This window comes from Miniopterus natalensis, chromosome 2 (genome assembly GCF_054644295.1).
Source record: "Miniopterus natalensis isolate mMinNat1 chromosome 2, mMinNat1.hap1, whole genome shotgun sequence".
NCBI lineage: Eukaryota > Metazoa > Chordata > Mammalia > Chiroptera > Miniopteridae > Miniopterus > Miniopterus natalensis.
The window spans coordinates 160,498,822-160,522,035 of record NC_142082.1 but is presented as its reverse complement, the minus strand read 5'-3'; the positions used below and the strand labels follow the sequence as shown (position 1 = coordinate 160,522,035).

General features: G+C 37.0%; 1 protein-coding gene across 1 annotated transcript in view; it reads right to left on the bottom strand.

Moving 5' to 3' along the window:
- Positions 1-12,924: 12,924 nt before the first annotated feature.
- PLCZ1 (phospholipase C zeta 1) overlaps positions 12,925-23,214 on the bottom strand; it is a 38,274-nt gene continuing 27,984 nt past the window's right edge. The window contains exons 9-12 of the mRNA XM_016197476.2: positions 22,578-22,750; positions 17,248-17,380; positions 13,774-13,923; positions 12,925-13,010 (exon numbers count right to left, since the gene is read on the bottom strand). Coding sequence (XP_016052962.2) covers positions 12,925-13,010; positions 13,774-13,923; positions 17,248-17,380; positions 22,578-22,750 — 542 coding nt within the window. The remainder of the gene's footprint in view (positions 13,011-13,773; positions 13,924-17,247; positions 17,381-22,577; positions 22,751-23,214) is intronic.

Below are 23,214 nucleotides of genomic sequence, written 5' to 3'. Positions count from 1 at the left end.
CTACAGTTTGCTGTGTAGCTCATGCTGGGCGGCCCTGGGCAAGGCACTGGCACAGGCTGACTTGGCGCCCCCAGGGAGGCCCCAGAGACAGCGCACCTGGTGATCAGACTCAACCACCCTAGATTACAACCCTACCACATCCACGAGTGACACACTCAAGGGGCGCACTTGGTGAACACCAAAGCTCCACTGAAGTAAATCCTGATCCATAAGGGTGTCTCCAGCACAGCAGATCTTTGGCTTTAGTTGAAGCTGGTCCTCACAGCTGATTGGCCTGGGGGTCAGTTCCTCCCAGTGATGCCAACAGCAACCAAGGCTCAACTACAACAGGACAGTGCACACAGCACACACAGGGGAGCACCTAGAAGGCCCAGCTCAGGTGACTGGGGAGGCTGAGCCACTGGACCCTACAAGACACCTACCACACAAAGCCACTCTACAAATTCCAGGAGACATAGCAGCTCTACCTAATACATAGAAACAAACACCAGGAAGCAGCCAAAATGTGGAGGCAAAGAAACATGTCACAAAGGAAAGAACAGAAGAAATCTCCAGAAAAAGGAACTAAATGAAATAGACCCAAATAAGCTAACAGATAGAGAGTTCAGAATAATGGTTATAAGGATGTTTAAGCAGACTGTTAGGGAAATAACTGAGAAAATCGATAACATAATAAAGTACCAATTTGAAATGAAGACTACAGGAACTGAAATGAAGAATAATTTACATGGAATCAACAGTAGAGTAGAGGACACCGAGAATCAAATCAGCAATTTGGAACATGAGGAAACAAAAAACACCCAATCAGAAGAGCAAAAAGAAAAAAGAATCCACAAATATGAAAATAGTATACAGAGCCTCTGGGACATCTTCAAGAGGTCCAACATTCGTATTATTGGGGTGCCAGAAGGGAAAGAAAGAGACCAAGGAATTGAAAAACTATTTGAAAAAATAATTACAGAAAACTCCCCCTACCTGGGGAAAGAAATAGACTTACAAGTCCAGGAAGCACAGAGGGTCCCAAAGAAGAGGAACCCAAAGATGCCCACACCAAGACACATCATAATGAAAATGCCAAAGGTTAGAGACAAAGGGAGAATCTTAAAAGCAGCAAGGGAAAAGCAATTAGTTACCTACAAGGGAGCACCCATACGACTGTCAGCTGATTTCTCAACAGAAACTTTGCAGGCCAGAAGGGAGTGGCAAGAAATATCCAAAGTGATGAAAATCATGGAGCTACAACCAAGATTGCTCTACCCAGCAAAGCTATCATTTAGAATTGAAGGTCAGATAAAGAGCTTCTCAGACAAGGAAAAGCTAAAGAAGTTCATCACCACCAGACCAGCACTACAGGAAATGCTGAAGGGTCTTCTTTAAGGAGAAGCTAATGAACAAAAGAATCTGATGAACTAAATAGGTCAAGGGACATTGACATGTGCAACAGATGATCATATTGCAGAGGAAAGAGGGAAGGGGTGGAGGGTGGGAAGAGATTAACCAAAGAAGTTATATGCATAACCCAGGGACACAGTTAATAACGGGGTGAAGGCCTGGGAAGGGGGTGGGAGGGAAGTGGAGGGGATCAATTGGGGGGGGAGGAAATGGGATACCTGTAATACTCTCAACAATAAAGATAAATTTTAAAAGTAAAAAGAAAAAAAGAATATGTTCTCTTCCTAGGCTGAGGTCAAAAAATAATTGGCTGAGATTATTAAGTGCCCCAAACTGAGAAGACAATGTAAAGGTCTGCGCCCATCAGTCTCTGGCTCTGAGTTTCTGATTTACCCCAGGAATCAAGAAGAAACTGGGTTAATTTATAAAAGAGCTTATTCTCTATCAGAACAAGGGTAGTGGAAGAAGGAAAATTAATAAAATGTATAAGATGTCAAACTGAGTAGTAATGAGAAAGACATTTTTTTAAGAGAAATACTGAGATCTTAAAACAGAGGCTTGGCAGCTATGAAGGAGGAATGAGATGCTAGGAGAGAGAACAGCAAGATTTAGAAGCTGATACACTCGTGTCAAGCTTCTCTTGGAGAAGATAATAGAAAAGGACAATATATTTCAGTTGCTAATGGTTCATGAAGGTGGACTGGTACCTTAAAAAACCAATCAGATAAAAAGAGGAAACACCTTGGAAAGCAAATATAATTATATCCTGGAGACCTAAAATCAGAAAATTTTTAAAAAAGATCCTTCTTAAAGCAGTAGCCCTTTTAAGAACCATTAAAAAAATCAAGTCACATTTAAGAGGAAAATCCAAGGAGATAGGTGTAAAAGACTCAAAGAATTACTGCATGAGTTTTAAAGGAACAGAATTATTGCCAAGGGGGTGCCCTGAGGAAACATATCTAGAAAATTAATGGAACTTATACTTTAAGAAGAAATAAAGCAAAGAGAGGACTTGTTAAAGGTAAATCAGACAAGATGATTAGAGATTAAGACTTGGTTTGGGTCAGGTGTTGGTTTGATAGGAATATTATCTTTCAGGTGGAACTATCCTACTCGCAAGGTTCAAAATACTTAAGAATTGTTTGAACAAGGAATGTTTAACAAACATGGAACTCACTGACTCTCTCAGACAAAACTGAGTAGAAAAACAAATGTCTGGGCCAGCAAGCAAAGGAAAAAGTGAAAAAGGCACCCAGGTCCTTTTTCCAAGAAACAAAGTTACTGCTATGTGAACTAGAGAAGACACCACTATAAAAAGCTGAATAAAAAGTTATAAACCCAACTGAAACTACCTGAAAAGAATATGGAAACGATAAGAGGAAAAAAATACCAAAGGTGTTCCCCACATTTTCAGAAAAAGACTTTAACTAAATAAAATACTATTGGAGATTTATGAAATTTAAAAACTGAGGAAAGTGTTTTGAAGATCAGATGGCAAGAATACTAGTCATCATTAGACTCTTATTGTTCACACACATCAACTGTAGCTTCAGGTAAAAAAAAAAACGGCTGCCAGGGATCCTCCAGCTGAAACAAATGTGGTGGTAGGGGCGAAAATTACCCTCAAAGACAGAGGAGCAACTGGGAGAGCTCCCAGTGACCAAGGTTGGGACAACTTGGGCAAGTAGTATTAAATTACAACCCAGCCCGGCCAGGTGTGGCTCAGCGGTTGAACATTGACCTAGGATCCAGGAGATCTCGGTTTGATTCCCAGTCAGGGCACATGCCTGAGTTTCAGGCTCAATCCCCAGCAAGGGGTGTGCAGGAGGCGGCTGATCAATGACTCTCTCATCATTGATGTTTCCCTCTCTTTCTCCCTCTTCCTTCCTCTCTGAAATCAATAAATATATATATATATATATATATATATATTTTAATTATGACTCAAAGTATAAAATAGTTATACATAAGTCCATATTGATGTAAAAAATTGAATAGAGGAAAGAAACAAATCTCCAATGCAGAAGAATTCCAAATAATTTATGTAGATATTTAGCATCTAGAAGGTAGAACATAACTACTCACTCTTTAAGTGTGGACCGGACATAGTGACTTCATTCCAAAGAGCATGTTATGGAAAGTTGGAGAAAAGTAACTTTACAGTGGAGAAACTTGACACACTATGTTGATCAAGTAATGAAGGTCAATATCAAAAGTGCAAAGTCATGTTGCTAGTATATACCTTTGATAAGATTTGATGAAAATGGCATTTTTACCTCTGAGGGTCTTTCTTTCAAAAACTCATAGCTCCAGTTTAATCATGAGGAAAACATCACTCAAATCCCAATTTGACAGAAATTCTACCAAATACTTATCCAGAACTTCTCAAAACTGTCAAATTCATCAAAAACAAAAAATATCTGAAGGAAACTGTCACAGCCAAGAAGAGCCTCAGGAGACATGACTACTAAATGTAATGTGTGTTCCAGATGGGACCCTGGAACAGAAAAAAATGAAATAGAATAAAAATTGAGGAAATTTTTAAAAAGGATGGACTTTAGTTAAAAATAATGTATCAATATTGGTTAATTGTAACAAATGCACCACACTAATATTAGATGTTAATATTTGTGGAGAGTGACATCTGCAGAAATGGTGGAGTAAGGGACTCTGAAGAGCCATTTCTCTACAAAAAAATAAACTGGCAAAAACTGTCAGAACTTTATTGTAACTATGAAAACTAATTAAATTTTACAGCAACAAAATGATGCTTAATCGAGAAAAAACAGGTGAATTTTAATAACAGATCTTTGTGCCACTTAACTGGCCCTGGCCCATCCCTTGCTCCCCATCTTGGTAGCACCCTTAAACGCAGTAGCCCCTCTTCCTGGCATAGGTTCCTAATATGGAAGGACGCAGAACAGACCTTATTCTAAGAGAATTTTGGATGTTTGTTTTGACCTGTCTGATGTTCCCTGAAAGACAAACTCAAAGGGCTTATCTTCATTTCACTTAACCCAGTCACTCTGCCAGTGGCTACTCAGGGAGCATTTGTTAAAAACATTTAAGGCCAAATGTATTAGACACTGCTGCTGTGGACAAGGGATAACAGTTGGGCCAAAAATAGACCAAGTGCAAAGCCTGGGAGGAAAAGCTAGGGAATGAAATGTTTTGAAGAGGAAGGGCATGGAAAAGCTTTCACATATTCCTAGGAATTGTAAGAACACACACAACAGGGCAGGAGCATGTTCAGAAAAGACCCCAAAAAGCAAAGCTCTTATCTCTGGCTGACCTTCAGGGTCTGTGCAAACAAGAAGTGAAGGTTAAGGCAGAGGTACAAGCTCAGGCTGAGTATACCCCAGCACACCCAACAGAGGCCATATACAAGGCTAGATGATTTTTAATTCGTTTTGTTTTTTTTAATTTTTTGGTTCCAGGAGTTTAAGAAAATTTCTGTCACATCACTTGTTGACCACCAAGCTGACAGAACAGACTTTGGTGGCCATACACAGTAAAGAACACAGACTCTTAAAAACTAATTCAGAATATTCACTAAACAAACAACTACCTTAATATGAAGCAACAACAAAGTCCAATGAAGGGGAAAGAAAATGAAACCTCAAAAAAGCTAAGAAATGTCCTTGAGCCCAGCAGTCAAACCCACTCTGGCTTGACTTCCAAGTCCATACAATTTCTACGACATCATTCTGCTATAGATGGGGACTCAGCCCACGGCTCCACCAGACTCTTCCCCCAGTGAGCAGAACAGGGCGGAGAGTGGGATGAAGGGCTGGGGCAAACTTTGGATCCTGAAGAGGAATAGAAGCAATGGGAAGATTTTCACTTGAGGTCTACCTTCAGAACACAGTAACCCAAAATATAATCAGATTTTTAATGTAGTCAAAGTTAATATCCAGTTAGCTTCTTTCACTGAGAATTATGCTTAAAGAGTCTCTGTCTCTCTTTTTTATTATTATTATTTTTAATATATCTTTATTGATTTCCAAGAGAGGAAGGGAGAGGGAGAGAGAGAGAGAGAAACATCAATGATGAGAAAGTCGTGATTGATCAGCTGCCTCCTGCACGTCCCCGACTGGGGATCGAGCTCGCAGCCCAGACATGTGCCCTGACCGGGAATCGAACCACGGTCTCCTGGATCCTAGGTCGATGCTCAACCACTGAGCCTCACCCAGCTGGGTATCTCTGTCTCTTTCTCAGGCTCAACCTCACCTATATTATGAGAAACTCCCCCACCCCCTCCATCTTCTTCTTATGCTAACCTCTTATCTCTCTCAAGGACTAATAGTGGAATTTAAGAGAGAAAACAAGTCCAACTATACCCTCAATAATGTCCTTTATATAATATCACATTAAATATGGTATTTCTTAAGTAGAAACATATCAAGTTTTTCTAAAATAGATTTATATTGACCAGGAAGTTCTATACTGAGAAGATGGAACTTATTCCTTGAAAAGATGGAGAACCAAATACATCTTCACCATCTCATCAGTTTACCAGTTTACTAATCTCCTATTGAAATGATCAAACAAAATATTTTTGAAAGGAAAACCTTGCTTATCTATTGAAAATCAGATAGACTGCAACCTACACATGCAGCATCCAAATTCCTCAGGTGAGACAGAGACTGAAAGCATTACTAACATACCTACCATCTATTCCCACTGAAGCACCAGGGCTGCAACCCTACAGCCCCTGACCTTCCCCAAAAAGACTACGCCTGCTGCACAATCATCTCCCTACACACAGAAGATAGGACCAACATCTCGGGGAAGTTCACAGATCTGAGTGTGACTCATGTCCCTTCTGTAAGGTGCTGCTCATCCCAGGCCAAGTCACCATCAGCCTACAAAAAAACATTTATTACTCTCTGTGTAGAGGTGCTCATAGTTACACTTATTGCCCAGGGTTGTGCCTGCTGATATTATTACAGGCCTGCTCTGCTCTCTGAAGCACATCTGCCCACTCATGCAGAAGGAGCTCACCCAGTCAAAAATTCTGATTGAGCTATTTAGGTTTCCAGTTATAAATGTGAGCAGAAAACAAAAATATCAATGGATATGTGAGAAAAATAAGAGAATAGAAGCTCCAGGTGAGTTCTCAGAGTAACTTCCCCCACTGAAAAATCTCATGCAAAAAAATGATAATAATAGTGACAATAGTTGATATGTATATGGAATTCATCTTTCAGGCACTGTTCCAAATTACTTATGTACATTTTAAAAATGGAGTCCTTGTAACAATGATTATTGTTGATTCCACTGATGAGAAAACTGAAAAAAAGGAAAATGAATATTTTGTCGAAGGTCCCACACCTAGTAGGTAGCAGAGAATATAAGCCTGGGACATCAAGTGCCAGAATCCATTCTCTTAACCACTGGGTTATGTTCCCTTTCAGTTATACTTATGAACAATTTTTTGTATATTTATTATGTGACAGGCAGAGGAACAAGCATTTTACATACATTATTTCATTTAGTCTTTACAATAAATCTGTTTGGTAGGTATAATAACCTTAATTTTGTAAAAGTCTAATTAATTCATATTGTCAGTGAGATTATAGAAGATACTGTCTTAGTCAGCTCAGGCTGCTATAACAAAATATCAGATTGGGTGGCTTAAACAACAGACATTTCTCACAGTCTTGAAGACTAGGAAGTACCAGATCAAGGTGCCAGCAGATTCAGGCTGCTGGTGAGAGCTCTCTTCCAGACTTGCAGACAGCTGCCTTCTTGCTGTATCCTCACATGGCAGAAAGAAAACACTCTGGTGTCTCTTCCTCTTTCTATAAAAGTACTAATTCCATCCTGGGGATTCCATCTTCATAACTTCATTTAACGTGAATTAGCTTCCAAAGGCCCACCTCCTAATACAATCACATTTGAAGTTAGGCTTTAACTAATGAACTGAACATTGTGTTCCTCCCAAATTTATAACAAATATTAAAAAATAGAAATATGCTACCTTGAAACAAGATCAATATAAAAACAAAGTTTTTAGGAAATAAATATTTCAAGAGTTTTTCTATCTCTGATTGCTATTTTTCCACAATCACAAAAATGACACACGTCAATATCCAAATGGACACTGCCAAAAATCAGATTGTTAATTAGACATCCCAGTTGTCTGTGTTACAGAGAACTGCAAGCAAATTTAAATATTATCTAGTTCAGAAACCTCACTTTAAAGTGGATTAAGTAAGCAATGAAAGTTGAAGGGCCCACCTAAGACATCTTCAATATATTATTTTGAACACATTACTTAGCCTCTTTAATCTTTAGTGTTTTCATCTGCGAATTCCCCTGAGGTTGCTAGGATGGTTAAACGTTAGTGTATAGAAAGCACTTAGCACTATGCTTGGAATATGGTTAGTGAGTAACACCTGACCCTATTACCATTATTATCATTATTATTATTGGCACTGTTGGCAGACAGTGGTCTCCTGATGTCCAATTCAGTGTTCTTTCCACATTATCACTCTGACCCATTTTAAAAATATTTTTCTAACCAATAACCAGAATCACCAATGTTTATATTGTCAAAGAGTCTCTCAAATGAGTTCCTTTACTTGATCACATCAGTTAGGAAGTGTTCATTTGGGAAAAATCACTTAAGAAAAACATAGGTTATAGTTATATTTAACGTAAGAAACTAAATAATGTGCGTGAAAGCATTTAGTAAACTGCTAAGTGCTATACAAATAAGATACTTTTTTTTTTTTATTGAACCTACAATAGAGTGAGAAGGGTTGAGAAAAAGCAGACACATATCGGAAAAGTAGAATGTGATCTTGGCATCTGTGGATAGTAAGGGATGGCATGTGAGTGAGCCAGCACAATGGAGACGCTTGAAATGGGCAGGACCATAGGTGAGGCCAGCACTCCTGAGCCGCACTACCTGCAGAGAGGCACCAGCCCATGTGGCGGCTTGGATTTAATTAATTGAAATGAAACATGGCTTAAAATTCCATTCTTCGGTTAACTGAAATGAAACATGGCTTAAAATTCCATTCCTCGGTGGCACTAGACACATCACAAGTGCACACTAGTCACATCACAAGTGGGAAATAATTACATGTAGCTACTGGCTACCCTATTGGACAGAGAAGATGTAGAACAATTCCACCATTGCAAAAAATTCTATGGTATGCACAGCCCAAAAGAAATGATGAGGGAAAAAGGGAACTTAATTTTTTTTTCCCAAAGAACAAAAAGAATTAAGAGAGATTATTTTATTTCATGGTTGCCCATGATTTATAGCTTTACAGTTTTTGATACTGCCTAGATTTGCCAAATTAGCATATATTATTTCAGAAAACTGTTTTGTGTTATTGTTTTTTAATGAGAAAATATAGCTGTCTCCTCATTCTAACAATTTTCAGTAACTTTGTTATTTATTGTCTCTTCTGCGGCAACCTGCTGCTAACCCCCAGGCTCACTCTACATTGCTCATCTAGCCAAAAATTTTCCTGAATTAAGATAATAGGCCAGCCGAGCATGGCTCAGCGGTTGAGCATCAACCTAGGATCCAGGCGATCGGGGTTCGATTCCTGGTCAGGGCACATGCCCGGGTTGCGGGCTCGATCCATGACTCTCTCATCATTGATGTTTCTATCTCTCTCTCCCTCTCCCTTTCTCTCTCTGAAATCAATAAAGATATATTAAAAAAAAAAAAAAAAAAGATAATAGATTTTTTTATTGTTTCTTTACTTTTACTCATGTTACTAGCTACCTCATTTCTCACTAGGTCATTTAGCATGTTATCTCTGATTATATGTCTCAATATAGCATTTGAAATTAAAGTCAAACAACTTGAAAAAAGGAAACTAGTATAAATCTTGAGTATGCCAACTATATAAAAAATAAAATATATTTTTAACATTCCATATGCTGGAGGCTCATTTCTATCCCCACTACGTCACACACTTGAAGGACTATAAAAGAAAGTCAAAACCTGTTTTCATTCTTTGACATTTTCTTTTCTGACTCTTTCTGATTGACCAAAACCCAGAAAGGACACAAGTCACATCGAGGAACATGACCACTCGAAGGTGACTTCATTGGGAGGAAGCACAAGACTAGATGCGCTGAATCATTCTCTTCCCTCCCTTCAGTCTCCTGGTGGGCTTCTCCCATGGCCTTCGCCTGCCTAAAAAGTCCTCAGATTACGCTGTTGTTACTGGTCTGAGGACAATACTTAGAGAACATTTCATTTGAATAACCTGAAGAGCTTATTAAAAATCCTAGTATTCAAGCACAGCACACTAATTACATCAGAATGTCTGGGGGAAAAAATAAATAAATGTTTTTGGTGATTCCAGTGTGCAGATAAGTTTGAGAACCACTGGTCTAGACTTAGAACAAAAATAATTATTTGAGTGTTCTAAATAGATAAATCTAAAATATTCAAGTACAAATCTATCCTTTGTTTTGGTTAAATAGCTATAATTCACCAACTTCAGAATAAAGTATGTAATATATATGTATGTGCATGTGTGCATGCTCAGTCATGTGTGTTTTTGTATGTGGTATATGTATGTGTTTGGCTGTGCACAAATTAGTTTTAATCTATTTTCCAAAGAAATTAGTTAACATTTTAAAACTTTAATCAGGAATCCACATTGCAGAGGTGGCTACTATAAGGGTTTTAAATATTCCTGCCTATATCTACACAAGAGAGTATGTCAATTAGCATAAAGGATATCAGAAATAGTTTAATTGGCTATATGAATATTGGTCAGAATATGTGGGTTGACCATAAGTACTGTACAAGCGATTCTATAACATTTTCTAGCAAGTTCAGAAGCCCACACAGTCTGGAATATCACTCTTATGCTTAGCACTCCATTCAATCTTGTGTTCTTTAATTTATGGAGACTCATATAACTGAATCTGCTTAGGAGGTTGGCTAATCCTGGTGTTAGAACACGTATTGTCATATCTGAGTCAACTAAAAGCCTTTCATGTACCACTGATGCAAAGTTATTGGTCAGAATGTCCAAAAGAGAGCTGAGACTACTATTTTTTAGTGTTTGTATTTTATCAACTTGAACAACTTCATGTGTTCAAGCACAGTTACAGAGTGGTTTTGCTTTCTTCTTGATCCATTATGGTAACAGAGTGGCCTTGTCTCCTGTTGATGCTCTGTGAAGTTGTTTATGTTCAACAGAACAACATGGCCTAACTATGAGTGGCAGGCCTGCTCCTGGCAACACCAAGACCTCCCTGATCCTGCAAATCAGTTCCTAGCTGTCACTTTTATCAGTTATCTGGAAACATAAACCAAGGGATATAACCTAATCCAGGAGATCATGATGGCTTCCCTGAGGAACTAACTTTTAAACTGAGAGCTCAAAAGTTAAAAAGTCTTCTGTTGCCACAGCCCGGTGGTTCATTTAGCCTTTTCTTGTTTCCCTCCACTCACCAACACTGCTTTTCCCTGCAAGTGAATTATGCATAGAAAGCACACATCGCCTGGATGGCGTGGCTCAGTGGTTGAGCATCAACCTAGGATCCAGAAGATCGAGGTTCAATTCCTGGTCAAGACACATGCCTGGGTTGCGGACTCGATTCCCAGCAGGGAGTGTGCAGGAGGCAGCCGATCAATGACTCTCATCGTTGATGTTTCTCTCTCTCTCTCCCTCTCCTTTCCTCTCTCTGAAATCAATAAAGACATAGTTTTAAAAAGAAAAAAGAAAGCACACATCAAAGCTGGCTTCTTTCACCTTTCCAAGTCTCCTCTTATGTAAGAGCATTCCATGACTATGGAGTTTCTATGGGTAGTATCTGTTAAAAGTTCTTGTGAGAAGATGATGATGATGATGACGGTGATGCCTATTCAATTTAAAGGGTAAAGTCAATGGTAAATAATGCACACAAAAACAGAGACAGAGACATTTAAGGACATTGGACAAGAAATAAAATATGCTAATGTTTCCTTTCAAAACTGTTTCTCGTGTAGAGCGGAATGTTAAAAAATGAAAGATTTGGTCTTCAGTTACTGAGCTGAGTTTTATTGATACCTGAAGAAAAAGTGAGAAAGAAAATATTTTTTTTCCTCCCTTATTTCAAATCTTGTTAGTATAAATGATTTTTGAAAAGTTTATCCAGCTTCAGAATTCAAAACTCATCTGGTCAAAACCTTTAAATCTCATACAATTCCATATCTTCAAAAGACTTAAGTAAGTTAGAGAAAATTAAAGCCTTGAATCAGTGGGGTAAACATCCCACCTGCTGTTAGGTTGAACAATAGATAATGTAAATAAAATCCTTCCATAAGCTGGTAAAACTGAAGCACCCCTCTGAGTACTAGCTATGTATCTCTACTGGGAAGTGTGTACCCTGATCTCTGATTCAGAGAACACATGAGGGAGAATCTGGATGACTATGTACTGAGTAATTTGGGACAATTTTTACCACTTACGGTTTGGATATTTGAATTCCCAGGGCATTTTTATTTTGAATATGCAATTCCAAGGGTAAACTATGGCAATAGTGAAACATGATAGATGAGTTATTTTGTATTTTTCTGGCATTAGTGTACATCTCAAATAGTCATTCTTGTTATTTTAGCTATAAATTCAGATTTAAAATCAGCAAATACCTATGAGGGCTCCCTAATTTGTCAAAAATTGTGCTAAATGCTTTCACCTCACTACCAGGCAACAATGTGGTAGAATAAGTATTAATAAGCCTGGGTTTTTTTAGAACATTTAATAAGGAACCATATTCTTCTACATATGGCATTTAGTAAAGCAAAGTCCTGCTGATCGTGATAAACTCAGCATATGGAAGAGCACAGGAACCTCATCTGTGATCAAGAAACAATCTTCAAAGTACATTTAGTACAGATTCAGAATCATTGCAAATTCATTCAGAGATCCGAACATGTAAATCCACATAGTAGATCTCTTTTACAGATATGGAGTCTGAATACAGTTTGAATGCAAATCAATTTTATATACACTCATAAAAATGTCTGTATAATTACTGGGTACCAAATCCAGTGCACAGCACTTAAGAACTAGCCTGAGACTATAGGGGCTAATTGCTCTCTAAGCTACAAAAGGACACAAAATACCTGGAAATCTAATTCTTTCCCAGTACAGTATGCAGTAGTGGGTGTCTAGAGGTTAAAACACTCATAGATTTCACATTTCTTTTATACTGCCAAATATTTGCCAACATATCTTATACAATCAGACATGTTTTTAAAGGTTGTAAAATTCTACTAATTAAAAATTATACAAGCCAGTTGGAAGAGCAGCCTCCGCAGCAGAAGGGCAGGAGAAACTGGCTGACAAGAATGCCACAGTGAATCAGGATCCTCTGAAATTTTTATTTCTTTTTTCCCACTGCTCTGTTTGGCATACTTACAAGTGAATTTGTTCAATATTTCTGTTTTTGTAAATAATTATTTCGGTGTACATTTAAAAAAAGAAAATATATATGAACATTAACTTTGGCTGTTTTATTGTGATGTATAGCTAACAACAGGTCAGGCACTATTAGTTGCTATCTGACATACCAAACGTAAACAAACAGTGATGCAGGCTCAAGACTCTCACCAGTTTTGGAAAACAGAGGAACGCGACTGTAACCTGCAAAAGGAATCATATCTAATTAGAACAATAAAAAGAAATTAACCAGCAATGGCCCTGATAGTGCTACTGAGAAAGACTAGGTCTTTACTATGCATACCATAAAAACACTGACTGTATACTTATATTCGTCTTGCATGTTAGTTTTCCCCAAAAATAAAATATTTTAAGTTTCTATTCTGACTTCCTACTGAGTTACACTGAGGACACAGCTCAGCTTCTCTTCCTTCAAAGTGCAACATCTCCAAAATTAGCCACCACCCCTCTGCTTCAGGCTCTGCTTCCTAGGTACATCTCAGATGGTGTTAGAAAAGTAAACATATTGAGACGAGGTAACTGGGCGTCCAATGTAAACCAGCCCACAAGGCGATGCGCTACACAGGCAGCTCTGAAGAGTCAAGAAAGGAAATTCTTGGGCTCCCAGTCTCCTCTTCTCAAATGGGAAGAATGAATCACTGCTTCTCCCTTCCCTTTGATTCCCATCCTTCATTTTTTATGGCAGATGTGGCTATTCCTAACTGACACAGAAGCTATGATCCATGTGAAGAAATGTTCATACATGCCAACTTTGTCTAATTAGTCTTCCTAGAGACCCCACACTCCAATCCCACATTCCATATTTCTGTAATTCCACCAAGAGAAAACGTGTCAATATATAAAATTTCCTTTATATCTGGCTTTCAATTTGTTGTATCAAAGTATGTCTCTGGTAAAAAGTTATAATCTACTGTCAGCACAATCATCTTACTTTTAGGAATATTACCTTTTCTCATGCATAAAAGTGGTAAAGTATATTGCCCAAGAAATTCATTTTCGGTTATTAAATTTTGGTTTTCCACAACGAAACGTATCAATGCCAATTCTGGCACTTTAATAATAAATGTGAATGTTTCATTCCATCTTGGGCTAAAAGCTGAAAAGTAAAGGAACAGATAGAATCAAAGAATCATAGATACTATTTCTAGGGGAAAATTTGTAACATCTGTTCTCCAAAATTATTCCCTTCAACATTTTAATAGCTTGCTTTTAGAACACTTCAATTTTTAACACACCCCTTGAGAAAATAATAATGGCAATACCAATATTTATTGGGTATTTACTATTGCTGAACAGTAGTCTAAGTTTAAGAAGATCATCTCATATAATCCTCACAACAATTGCATCAGCGTTATTACTATCCACACTCATAGATGAAAAAACTGAGCCAGAAAGATGCTACATAATTTCCTAAGGGTTTTACATTCACATCCATTAAGTGGCAGGTCAAGAATTCAAGCAAATGGAATCTGATTTCAGAGCAGAAATATTTGATCATTATGCAATATGACTGCTGTGTTCAGGCATTTCATTCACAACGAATTGAGACACAGAGAAGTAACATGATTCTTCTATACCAGGTCCTATTATGGGCAGAGCTCCACGGACAGCTGTGGGACTGAAAGCTAGGTAATAAGTGCTCTAAAGCCAGATCTTTCATTTTGACTAAGTGCTCATTTTAAAGTCCAAAGTTGAAAAATAATTTAGGCCTCTAGCAAAATAGATCAGCCCAAACAGCAATCTCTTGTCAAAAAAGAAATCCAAATTGTGTCACAATGTGACCCAAATCACCCAATATTTAAGCATAATTAATAAAATCAATAAATTTACATCCAGATCGAATATAATGCACTTAATAAATACTCAAAGGTTCAGAGAGAAGCAATATGTATTGTTTTTCATGGACAAAGACAATGCTGTGCCTGCTGTCAATAGCTTTTGTTCTTTGAGTTGCATTTCCAGAAGCACTGAAGAATTTGTGGCTAATTATACTTTATGTTTTCTGTGGTGCATGTGTGGTCACAAGTGCACATTTACTAAACAGTAATCCAGGATGCAGTTTATGCCCACAAAAATATTAAACTAATTGACTCATGCTGGAATAATGATTGTATTACCTTGTCGTAAGAAGAGAAATAATATTATAAGGGGCAGGTTTAAGAGGCAGTTTTTTATAGATACTGCAAAATGTCTGCACAAAATTCTTATACTGATTTACTCTACCCCCTCCAAACCTACTTCACTATAAACTCTCTCATACACACACACACACACACACACACACACACACTCATATTATATGAGAAAGTCCTTTTAGTTGTCAAAAAAAGTAAAATAGAATACCAAATTTGATAGTTATAAATATAGTTTTCCCTTAGTATGACCAAAATAATTACTTTCACACCTTATCTAAATGTGATCTTTCTTCTGAGACTCTCACGTCTTTCATTGCACTGCCATTACCCTAGTAGCTAAGCCATCTTGGAACCCCTCTTGTCCGGCTACCTAAACTTTTGTCCCTGGTAGTGTGCCCCACACACATCCTCCATTCATTTTCTGATGCCACAGTCCTTCTTTTACATCCCCTAACTGTGAAATCGTATCCTATTTCGTAGTTCTCATTTCCCTCCCAGACACTGCTTCCTATCTAATTTGCAGGAACAATCTCCTTGAAGCTCACTCTGTTAGTGTTATATCCCTGCTTGAAAATTTTAATTGTGTTCATTTTCTACAGAAAAGAAAGTTCCTAACACCTGATCATGGTTTTCAAGATTTTTCATGGCCATGCCCAACAGAACTTTCTTATTTTATCTCACACTAATCTTTCTTAAGTAACCTGTATTCCACTCATCTTGGCCTTCCTTACTTTTCCTCAGCATATTTGAATTTTGTCTTCTCCATGTTTTAACACCCAGATTATTCCTTTTGCCTTAAGTGTTCTTTCCTCAATATCTGTAAAAAATTCAATTCATTCTCCAAGAACTATCTCCAAATTTGCTTTTTCTGCTATAATTCTTTGTACTTTCCTTAAAGCACTATTAATTCTTTGCCATAATAGTTTTACTTATATCTTAATTCCCATACTGAACTGTAAACTATTTACAATAGAGTTGGTTGAGCCTTACATAATAACACACTTAATAAACCAAGATTTTAAGTTTCTCGATACTTGGCATCAGGCTTTTAACATAATGGGCTCAGTAATGTTTGAAGAACCAAATTGAACTTCTGCAGCAATATCCCATAAAACACAAAGAATATCATATTATTATAAAAGGTGCAGTGAGTAGATAAATGTTCTGTGCATTTTGCCATGAAGACTCAAGTAAGAGGCTAGAAAGAAGAGATAGATTACTGAAAGCTTTCTGATATTAGCAGTCACCATTAGCAGACACTGCCACTGTCGTGTGCCTTCAACTCTAAGGGGTATCAATTAAGGCATTAAGTCATCACCAATATCCTTCCCTATTGATAACATAAAATGAGGTAGCAAAACTTCCCAAATCTTTTTTCCCATGCTTTTTGTACTACGGGCCATGTCATGCTAGAGGATTATTCGGGGGCAGAGGCAGGCAGATAGTGGGCATTGTAAGGGATTATCACCCAAGAAGAAAAAGACTAATAAAACTTCACCTGCTTTCCTGTCAGTGCCACTCAGCCTGCAGCATATCTCCAGACTCTGAAGTGAAGCCCACTATACTTGGGGAATATTAACTCAAAGAAGATTCTATACTCAAGTATAAGTTCCAAGGTTTCCTCCAAAGTGATCCTAAGGGACAACCCCAGGAATCTATACCTTTCTAACTTCCTAAATGACTTCAACCTCAGAGAAGAAATGACAATGTCAGTACTGTACTTCATAAAATATCATGAGGTGCTAGAACACCGAAAATCTTAAAAGTCATTTCTTCCATTCCTACATTTCCCTCCTGGCAAAAATGACTGAATTATGAATCCAAATATTGTATGAGTAGGTTTCTATGGCAGCCTTAGCCTGAGTCAGAAGCCACAGAACTTTATCTAAAATAATTCAAGCAGTGAAGTAAAAATGTGTTACATGCTATATCAGAATAATCACAAATTCTTTATTTTACACAGAGGCTAGATTTGCAGCTATCAAAATGTCTCTTTTCATTCAGTGATACTGGGAAAAACATAAAAAGGAGGTAGAAGTGAAAAAAAGTAGCAATTTTTCAGGTAGGATAAATTTTTGTATCTGTAATCTGAAAATATATCTAAATAAAGCACCAAATATTATCAAATTGTTTTCGCTGCATATAAAACTTTCATCATTTTGAACATAATACAAAACCTTTGCCTTATGAATAATAAATATGTATCAAACTCTATTAATATATAATTTTTAAGCTTTCCGACAAGAAGCCTAATAGAAGTCCAATGAAATATATGAGGAGCTCACCATTTTTTTTAATTACACGAGTCTGCTGTTTCACTTGATCATTTGGGACACCAATAATGTCTATAATCACTAATGTGTCAGCTTTGTTAGATGATGAGTAGTTACTGGGAGGCAACTGGATACCACTGATGACCTGTGCAAAAATATTTGAATACAAGAATTTAACACAATATCAAACTGCATCATCACTTAATTTCAAAATAAAATATGTATTGTAAAAAAATGGACAGATTTTAAGTCAGTTTCCCTAAAAAAATGAAGTGCGAAAGAATGCAAAATTTAAAATTAACTCTTTCATCCCCAAGAATCAATAGGTAAACACCAGAAATATGTCTAGGTTAGTCCATTTTTCCTATATGTGATTATAGTAGAATCCATATTGTCCAAGGATTATGGTTCAACATGTGTTTTTATTTTTAAAGCATTTGTTATGATTGTTAAAAAGCATTGCTAAAAGCATGGTTATGATCACTTTCTAGAATAATTCAGGCTGAGATACTCTGGTAACATGAACTATTTTCAAATTCATACTGTATATATTCAACAAATATTAGAAGCAATATCAATACTACTTCTGAAATGTAAGAGAAAGCATCACAATTTCCTAGATATCATTTTATCATAGTAAAATTTATATGTTTAGATCATTTATCACAAATTTTATATTACCCATTATTGTCTATATTATCATAAGTCACTTGAATCCGACCAAATCCAGTATGTCATATGCATATTAGGGTATCAGAAAAATACTTAATGAAATAATTAATAGTAGTTTTACTTAGCCCTTTATTAGTCAAGCTAATTGTGGAAGCAAAGACTTGTTTTATTTTAAGGAACAAAGTTTGGACAAAAATCAACATTTGAAGTGCACTTAATTTATAAAATGTACTAATGTAAAAATTGAGGCATGATTTCAATTTCTGAAGATTATAATAAAGAGGAACAAATAGAAATTTAAGCTTGAAAAGAAAAAGAAAGCAAAAAAAACATGTCAATGTGTAACTTTTCCTTTTCTACACCCACATGTTATGGCACTAGCAGGAAACTAGAGTGAGTGTGCAAATATTTAACAACCAGTATGGAATAGGCACTGTTCAGTCAGCATAATTAGATAGTAAGGTAATTAAAAGAATATTGGTCATAAACAACTAGTACACCAATAACTAGTACACCAATACCAGAGCCTACCAGCTCAATATCAGCTCTGTAGATACTAAACCCTTACCAATATGGAGAAGGTTCTCTATTGGTGCACTTCATGTCAAAAAAGAAAATTGTCTAACTAAGTAATAATAATTGAATATAAGAACTGAAAAAGAATTTAGAGATTATTGTTCAAATAATTTATACACTTTGATTCACAAAGACCTTCAAGGGACAACTGCAGAGGATGGATGTCAAACAGAAAACCCTCAGTAGCCAACCAGAGTAGCTCTGCTTGCATACCCTAGGCTTATGCATGAGATTTGGAACTTAAAATATCACTTCATAGTTTTGATAAGCTTGAAAATAACTTACTTAATTCAAAACTCTTGCCTGGCCTGCGTGGCTCAGCGGTTGAGCATCAACCTGTGATCCAGGAGATGGAGGCTTGATTCCTGGTCATGACGCATACCCAGGTTGCAGGCTCAGTCCCCAGGAGGGGGTGTGCAGGAGGCAGCCAATCAAAGACTCTCTTTCATCATTGATGTTTCTATCTCTCTCTCTCTCCCTCTCCTTTCCTCTCTCTGAAATCAATAAAGATATATTTTAAAAAACACAAAAACTCTTAGTTTGCAGATGACAAAGAATAAACCAAAAATGTTGAATGCCATCACCAAGGGCGTCAGAAAGCTAAGAAAACTAGGTCTTTTGATCCCTAAGTCATGCTCTCCACAATTTGTGCAAGTCATAATGTAATCACAAAGCTCCTTAGAATGATCAAAGCAGGAGGGAAGACCCCCATGGCTAGGGCAGCAGCTTTCTGGGAAAATTATTAACTCTGTCTGTTTCATACCACGTCACTTATACTCCTACATGAGACCTCTTATAATACAAACAGATGGCATTTGTAAACATCTGTGCATACTAGCTATCTTCCAGCTTTGCTTTCTCAATAAAAGAGTGTATATGTTCTCTTTATTATTCTCAACATGAGAAAGAAATCACCCATTCAATTACCCTACATGTTTTGAACATGTACTTTGTGTCAGGCACTGTGCATAAGGACTGAACAAAACACAGTCCTTATCCTTAAAAGAGCCTCCGTCAAGTGAGGAAGAATGACAGGTACTACAAGAAAATTAACAATTATAATACAGTGTGGTGAGTGCATGCACAGGGTGCTTTGGAAAAACAGAAGGAATCTACAAAATGAAAATGAAGCACAATTAAGGGTAGGAAAAAGCTTCCAAAAAGAAGTGACTCTTAAGTCTTAAAAAAAAAAAAAAAAAAAATGAGTCAGAACACAATGGGTAGGTGAAATGCGGAAGAATAGTCCAGGCAAAGGAAATAGCGTATGCAACACGTGGAGGTGTCACTGTGGACAAGAAAGGCTTCCCTACGGTTACAGAATACGGTGGAAGTGGTGAGAGATGGGGCTAGAGAAGTAAGCCAAGGTCCGACTGAGAAAGCACTCAGGAGACACAAATAAACATTAAGGAGGCATGATCAGGTTAGCACTGTGGCAAAATCTCTCTGGAAGATGGGTCAAGAGGACTAAGAAGGGTTACCTGAAAACCCCTTAAGAAGCCAAAAGAATAGATGTGGTGGCAGGTAACAAATCCCTAAAATAGGACAGCAGCAAATGACATCAGACCAAGGGACGGGATAAGGAATACATTTAGGAAAAGGACCCATAGAAGTCGGAGATGAGCTGGACAGGGGAGGTGAAGGAGGTGTGGAAGAAGATGCCTCCCAATTTTTTAACCTAAGTTAACTGAGTGAATGAGTTCGACTTAATTCATTGAGATTTAAATAAAAGCATATTTGACTAGAAAGGAATGTTCAGGCTTTAATATTTTAAGTCTGGCAGAAGAGAGATTAAATAGGCATGCTAAGTAAGCTATTAAAAATATAATTTTATATTCCCAAAATGAGGCCAGATTAAAGATTTGAGCATTGTTGGTGGTTAAAACCATGAATGTATATAAAAGGACACGAGGAGAATATTTAGTTTGAAGCGAGCATTAAGAAAAAGGCTTAGGTGGCATAAATATTTTAGTGGAGGTAGAGCAAGAGTAACACACAAATGAAAGTGAGAAAGAATTGGTTAAGAAGAAAGGGAGGGAAAGGAGACAGAAAAGCCCCAGAGGGCAGCAAGATTTGTGAGCAGTAGGAAGGGACCTTAAAGGGTGGCTGACTCATCCCTTCTTCTCACTAGAGCAAATAGACTAGTTGCTTAAAACACCAGAACGATGCAACTTTTTGCATTGTTCATTCACGCAAAAAGGCAACAGACTTTCTTCAGATATGAAAGGATACTGAAATAGCACCCACCTAGACTGCCTAAAAAGATTAACAGAAATTTAAAAGATATTAGATCTATAATAGTCTCAAGAATAAAGATTTTTTAAATTGTCTTAATTGAAAAATTAAAACTAGGAAAAATTTTTAATATCAAAATGGCCTGAGTTCCAGAATATATTGGATTAAATAAAATATACCACCAAAACAATAAACAAACAAAAGGTATTGAAGGAATTCAACGGGACCCAAAATATTAAGGTATACTACTTAGCTTATAAAGTAACCATAAAAAGGAAAAGAAAAAGTTATTAATCTTTTTAAATTTTGTTTTAAAGTTACAAAGGAGATACCAAAGTTATAATAACATTGCAAAGTAAGTTTAATGTACAATACTTTGCCAGATTCTAGCAAGAGTGCCAACTCATCGACTTGGAGCTGTATCCAGTGCTGTAGGCAATTTCTACCTATCCACTGCTCCTATTCTAGATTCACAAAATCCCTAACAACCAGAAGAAAAGTCAGCTACATATTTCACTGGCACTATTTCTTACAGTGGCCAGAATCATGTTCATCTCATGCTGTACTCTCTTCCCGAATTAGTCTCTGGGAAACGGCTCTTAAACTTCCTCCCATTCTCAGATGGGACAAATTGGCTAGGGCCTGAAGTGCATGAAAATGGTCCCCCAAATCCTGTGACTTTACATCAGTAGAGGGGGGAGCTGAGATGAAAGGAGTAGTAGTGGGAGAAGTGCAGTCTAGAGGTTCTAGTGTTTCCTGTCCCCTGACATCCAGGTAACAGTAGCTGGATGACCTAGGACAGCGACATAAATACCAAAATTCCAGGACAGAATCTGAGATGGTTCGGATGATTCTAGGAGCAACTACTTAAATAGAGAGAGGGACTAAAAGACCACACTCACCCAATTTATTTGCAAACAACTGGTACAGATACAATTTAAAATAGAATTGCTTATAACTCAGTGGAGAGAGAAAGCTCAAGATTTTCAAGATTTGGTGACATTTAAAGAAACAGAAACAAAAATAGCACAAGTTTATAGAAGAATAAGAAAGTTCCTGAAAAGACTTTGTGGGAAATAATACATTTTAGGCAACTGCTTATGATCTCTGAAATTACACAGATGTAACAAAACAAAAGATGAGAGATAGGGTAATGAGATAGTAGTCAGGAGAAGGGTTTGGGGTAGAAATATAAAGCAAACAACATGAAGAAAATAAAAACTGGGGGGGGTGGGGAACTAGCAATGCAGGTGAAAAATTCACATCTACATTAAAATCAGTAAAAAACATAAAATCAAATGCAGAGGAAAATCAAATGCAGAGGGAATAGGAAAATGATAAAGTTGACATGAATTACTAAACATGAAGAGAAGGCACTCAAAGAAAGCATAAGAATAGTTTTAGTTTCTAAGTAATCAGGGATATTCAGAAACATAAGGGGGAAAAATTCTGAACTTCAAAAGTCTAATTCTGAGATTAATGAAAAGCAAATAGCTCCTGGAACTTATCTAGTAAAATTCCTTAAACTTAAGGAAGAAAAAAAAGAGCATATCCACAAAGTAATGAGTGGGCTGAGCTCAGACTTCTCTATCACAATATTAAGTGCCTACAGAGAATGGAATAATATAAGTAAACTTCAGAGAGGGGAAAGTTTTAGCCTCAATATTTATATCCACATCACTCATGCAAAAAGTCAACAGGATGACATTTTTGGATATGGAAGGATGCTAAAATACCAGCCACCTCTAAGACCTGAAAAGATCAACAGAAACTTAAAAGGCATTAAAGGAAATCAATGGAACTCAAAATATTAATGTACACTATCTAATGTATAATAACCAAGAAAGAGATATTAATCATACCTTTATTGTAAGTGTAAGTGGATTGCTGTCTTCTGGTACTTTCCTTGGATTAAACTCTGTTTCACTATCTCTTAGGAACTGTGGTTTCAAAATGTACCCAGAACCACCATTATCCAAAAATTTCCCATTTTGAATGTCCATAGGCAGACCAGGGGTCTGGAAATTTAAGGCCACTGTGAGAGAAAAAAAGTCTTTTGACAATGTCAGGGAGTAGAGGAAGTAGCTAAAGAAACAAGTTAATAGATGTACTGAAATCTTATCACGGGTTATATATCTTCAAACATTTTAAGAGCTAGCCTCATTAGTCAAATAACTCATGGTTTATAAACATTTCCTCTTTCCATGTCTATATTAATATATGAAGGTGAGTTTCAAAGTTTAATCTGTAAATTATTTTATAGTTGTGAGTCAAAGACTCAAAACGGCACACAATATAGATTCTAGAACAGCAATGTACATGTCATGTAACAACCAGCAAATATGAAAATAAAGAAAATCGGTGCATTAAGTGCAGGAAGGGAAGATACCAACTATATCATAAACTTTCAGGTCTAAAGAGATACTGATATCACTTGAGAAGAAAATGAGAAAGGTAGAGCAATAGAGTTGTTAAATTATAGTAGTATATCCATATAAG